We start from the raw sequence: 5,386 nt of genomic DNA on the forward strand, positions 1-5,386 counted from the left end.
CTTAACTGTAAGTACAGCTATGCAACATATGTAATATATATGGTGACTGCAAGAGTTACATACTATTATTTGGATTTTTATACTTAATCTAGTCCTTTTCTGTTCAACAACTGTTGAGCATAAAAGTACAAACTGGATTTATTAAATCTGGCTGCCTATGACACACTTGATCAGAAAAGATAGTTGAATTCTTTAAGTTTTCCTAATACTATATCTATTTTGTAATGATAGTAATAATCATCTCTTCTTCATATAAATATATACAACAAAGCAGAGTTTAATCAACAGCTCTTTTATACTAAGCAGTTCTTAACACATTGAATAAAAAGGCTGAGGGACATTTCATAGCCCACTTTTTAATTGTCGAGTTTGGATTCTACTTGGCAAAATAAAATACATAATTTAAATAACAATAATTATTATTGTTTTGTATTTATTTTCAGCTCATTAATGATGTCCTGATGAACCAGAATTCAACACGTGAAATTGGTACACTGAAGTATTTTAGAGAGCGTATTACGCACTACAATGTTCCAACAACTGTCAAAAACAACCCTGATGCATATGAGGAGTTCTTTGTGTCAGTTGGAAGGGCTTACTTAGTGGAAGTTTTCCTAGAATTCTTTGGTATGGAAAACACTGAAAGTGAGCCTACAAAAAATTTGCCTGAACAAAATGCAAGCTTGGAGGCAAAGAAGGAACACTTTGATAATGTGCTTGGGAAGTTTGTTGACTACCATGTTTTCCACTTAGGTGTGACAGTCGATGACAAAGTCCAGAATTATGGTCTCTCTTTGATTGAACTGTTCATAGTTCTTATGCAACTGAATGACACAATTCATGAAGGTGATGGAGATAGAAATGTTATTAATTGGAAATACCTTTTGTGGGTTTTCAAAGCCAATAACAAATTGTCAAAGTATGCAATTGAAGGAATGTACCTCCTAACTTCAGTAAAGTGCATGCTGACCCACCAGGTGTCCAAACGTGTTATTTGGGGAAGAGGGTCCAATAAGAAAGGGAAAATTGGAGTCAATATGCCAAATGATTTAGAAATGGAGCATACCATCAAGAGCACAAAAAATCTGATAACTTCAATGGGGGCAAATAAAACTGAGAAGGCTGTGCTTCATAGGCAGTCACTGAAGTCAGTGAATCCCTGCATGCCTATGATGAGAGTCCAAATGTCAAGCCACCGTCAACTGCTCACACTAAAAAAAGTGCTGATAGAGATGAAGGCATTATGCTGGGGGATCTGAGGTTGCTACGGCCATTCAAATGCGACCCAATGCATGAGCCTCATCCTTCATTCCCTGTTATGCTGAAGAGTGTAAGAGAGAAGATTGACTTGGGTGAATTCTTGCATTGGCTTGAAAATCACAAGAGACAGCTTGCAAGAGGTCAATCTGTAGTTCCTGAAAATGTAGAATCTGAATCGTCTGATGCAGATGACTAAGTAAAGTGCACGTTATAACAAAAGTAGAATTTTTTCCTCATCTACTGAGTTAAAAAGGAGGAACTTTAAAATGGAATTCAGTTCAGTTCAATTTATAGTTTTAGGATGTACAAAAAACAAGAAAATTTAAGTATTTAAAGCTAATGGTGAGAATTAAAGCCCAAGGGAAGCCACTTGGCTTATAAGGGATGGGCTCCCTCAGTTAAATTATCTCAACAAAATATTATCAGAATTATTTATGGTACCTAGAATGTTTTGCAGATTTTCTTACGGAGGATTTTAAGCCTATTTGGATGTGACATTACTTATAATCTGTACAATCTTTTCTGCATGTTCTTTTCTCCAAACCGGTAGTTTTTCCATAATTCTGTCAAGAGAACAGAGTTCTTGAAGTGTTGAACAAACATCATCAATTATTGTCATTGTTAATCCTGAACACATACTTAAATTCAAATAGTTATCGCTGGCCTCAATTTCTTCTTTGTATTTTATAAGCTCTGATTTTATATCTTTCACCTGTTTTCCAGAAAGAAGAAGTTCATTATCAGAGATGTGAATGTTTTCAAGGGCCAAAACATCTTGATGTAGCTCAACACATTCAGAGCACTCACAGTCAGTTCGACATATGTTATAGCAGCTTTGTTTGTCTCGAGGACTTGGAATGCCAAAACCAAAGTGGCTAAGCACAATTTTTCTTCTACAGACATTTTGAGGGTTTTTACAGTAATCTCTCATAACAGGTTGCATTCCTTCAACATCTGCACCAATATCATTGTTGTTGAAGTAAAGAGTTGATGTGGCAGGCCTCCCATCTCTTCGAGCTCTCCCACTTTCTTGAAAAAAACTCTCCATAGTTCGAGGCACACCAAAATGAATTATCCTTTCAACACAAGGAGAGTCGACCCCCATGCCAAATGCCACTGTAGCAAATATTACTCTCTGTTTGCATGACTCTGAAACAATGCTGCTAATAAGTTCATGTTTCATTTTGTCTGTCTGTGGCGAGTGAAATTGAGCAAAAAGCCTGTTTTGAGGAATTTGGGGAGCCCCAATAGGGTAGAACTGGTGATCCCCAAGCTTTCTCTCCAAAAAGGCATACCCAACTCCACACATTTCTAATGATGAGTAAATAATAGTGACAGGCATTTTAATATTGGCAATAATGAGTTCATCTGCTATGGGTGAAAGAATTTCTTCAAACTGGTTAATGTTACTTTGTTTAAGATAGGATGGCCTTTGCTGTACCTCATAAAAAATGTTAGGCCTTTCAGGATTTGTAATTACAAGTTTGGGATCTTTCATGTTCAGACTTTTCATAATGCTTGTTTGATATTCCTTTGTTGCTGTTGCTGTCATGGCAACAATCTTAGCCATGGGGAATACCGAGGAAAGTGTTCCTAGTTTTCTGTAGTCTTTTCTGAAGTTTTGCCCCCTAAACAATGAAACACAAAGTAAAAATGCTGTATTGATACACTGAAATGCTGTTATACTTGCCACTAGCTAGAATAAAAGAATTTGGCCACAAGAATTACGGATAATGACTACATGTAAGGGGACTTTCAAGTAACTAAGCCGTTATAGTAGGGTCGAATTAAGAAGAAAAAGGCTGCAATAACTTTGTTATTAGTAACAATATGGCCATGTAGTTATATTAGCTTTTCACCCTTTAAGCCCCACTGATGAAATTTCCCTTAACTGCTCTTAGGTGTACATTTTCCCTAGTAGCACTATACAGAGGTTGCTGAAATATCAAGAAGCTTAGCCACTGGTAATCTCTTGGCCTCTGCTTGATTGGAGGTCATTATTGGGGCTTAAAGGTTCAAGGTTCACTTTTCTGTTATTATTACGTGATGAAATATTTTGTTTAACCTGCTTAACATTAATAAAATAATACTTATCACATAACATTCATGCAAATATTAATTCAAGCTGCTCAAGGTCAGCAAAATGGCACCATCCAGGAATTTAGCATCTCTAAGAGTGACATTTTTTAAAGTTTTGGACAACAAATTATTTTAGAATTCCCAGTCGTATTGTTTTGAACATAATTTTTACTTTAATTTCCCTCCAGCTTTCTGTGATGGACTTGGGTCATTAATTTACGGTTAGATTATACTGTGTTTCAAACATTCACTGTCGCTGTTAAACAACGTGGTGATGGAATACTTAAGGAAGTTAGAGATTCATACTAGTGTGAAAGGAGGACACACAGTTGCACTAAAAATGAATGACATTCAATTTGAACAGGCCACAGATATGCACTGGAAAACAAATGGTGAAGATAAGTATCGAGTTGCTACTTAAATGAACCCAAACAGTCATTTGTACCTTGTAAAGACTCCTTTTGCTTGTGTGCTTTGTTGCCTTAATATAAATCATTTGATCATACTTGGAGAACAGAACTGTTTCTTTCAAATTTTAAAGATGTGCATTAAATTTGAGAAAACATGTCACATGATACCTCTTGAGAGCATCAAAATTTTACACATTGAGAAAACAAAGTCTTCAAGCATAACAGGTCTATGACTATTAGTTTTTTGGTGATCTGATCAAGGCACCCATCAGAAGCAATTGAAATACCAAGATAGCTGCTCTTGGACATAATAAAACCTTTTCATTTAGTTGATCTAGCATGTACATTGCATAAGGCAATAAATATCATTACCGCAATGATAAGAATAGAAACAGCTCATTGTGTACTTGCAAAGTAAATACACATAGTAAACTTTGAGTTTCACTGTATAGTTCAGAATTTTGGAGTCTGGATCCCGGTGTGAGAACATTGAATTTATAACCTTTGTGAAATCTTCATAAAGCATCAACTAAGGATGACTGACTACAAAACTAACTTTATGTTAAATCCTTTCAGGTGTGAGGTGACAAAAGTGATCACGTAACCCAAAAATTTGAGTCTAGGAAACAGGAACTTAACAATAGGTGTAGGGGCCATTTTTAGCCCTAACATAAAGGAAGCTTATAACCTTAAAAGTATTAACAAAATGATCAAACAGAGAAAAACAACAACAAAAAGTAATGATAATCATAATTTACCACTCAATGATGCAATGTGCTTCATCAACCACCACAGCGCTAACATTTTTCTGTTAGTAAGCCGACAAAAATAGGTCTCTACATTGCCTGTTGCTTACTGCTACCTTGGTGTGTGTAAAAATTAATTCAAACTTTCCAGCTTGAAGGTCTTCAAGAATGTTCTCTTCAAATGCGCCATCGACCTCGTCACCACAAACACGCAAACTTGTACAATTGACACCCCCTGATTTAAGTTTATTTATTTGGTCATCAATTAAGGCATTCAAAGGAGAAACAACAATGACAATTGACTTGTCCTTCGATGAAAGGTTCCTCGCACTAACTTTATGAAACAGTGATGGTAGCATTTGGTAGATCAACGACTTTCCTTAGCCAGTTGGAAGAACAATTAAACAATCCTGACCTTTAAAAACAATCGACTGTAGAGCTTCTTTTTGTCTAGGCTTCAGTATAAGATTTCCTTGACCGCTACTTCGAAGAACATCTTCAAGAACACTAATCCATGTTTCCCTTATGTTTCCCGAACAGTAAGCACGAAGATGTGCAGTTATATCAAGGCCCGTATATCGGGCCTCGCTTCTACTGAGCATGATCGAAATCGAACTTTACCAGATCGCCCTTTCCCTTGGCCGTGGGAGATCTGGGTACGAGATTAATGACGCTGTTCATCAGACTTCGTAAGGTTCTGTACCGTTGCACTTATGTCCTATCTTGTGAACATGTCCTCTGACGTAATGTGATATGCAAGCCAATCAGGTCATGCGATCTGTCGTGGTAGTCGCGGCATAGGAATGGAAAAGAACCTCCGTTGCAGTTTGGTCTTCGAGGAAAATTTGCAAGTTTAGCGGCTCGGGGACGGTAGTAAAATTTGTCTTGCAA

General features: G+C 36.7%; 2 protein-coding genes across 2 annotated transcripts in view; one reads left to right on the plus strand and one right to left on the minus strand.

Annotated features, from left to right (window-relative positions):
- Positions 1 to 1,347, plus strand: part of LOC140951104 (uncharacterized) — a 1,573-nt gene extending 226 nt beyond the window's left edge. Inside the window, exons 1-2 of the mRNA XM_073400322.1 lie at positions 1 to 7; positions 444 to 1,347. The exon at positions 1 to 7 is cut by the window's left edge and continues 226 nt beyond it. Of these exons, the coding sequence (XP_073256423.1) occupies positions 462 to 1,259 (798 nt within the window). The 5' untranslated portion in view covers positions 1 to 7; positions 444 to 461 and the 3' untranslated portion in view covers positions 1,260 to 1,347. The remainder of the gene's footprint in view (positions 8 to 443) is intronic.
- Positions 1,348 to 1,741: 394 nt separating this feature from the next.
- On the minus strand, positions 1,742 to 2,830 carry LOC140949517 (uncharacterized). The gene has a single exon (XM_073398679.1). The coding sequence runs from the start codon at positions 2,828 to 2,830 to the stop codon at positions 1,742 to 1,744; it is 1,089 nt and encodes a 362-aa protein (XP_073254780.1).
- Positions 2,831 to 5,386: the final 2,556 nt, after the last annotated feature.

Source organism: Porites lutea, chromosome 10, assembly GCF_958299795.1.
Source record: "Porites lutea chromosome 10, jaPorLute2.1, whole genome shotgun sequence".
Taxonomy (NCBI): Eukaryota; Metazoa; Cnidaria; class Anthozoa; order Scleractinia; family Poritidae; genus Porites; species Porites lutea.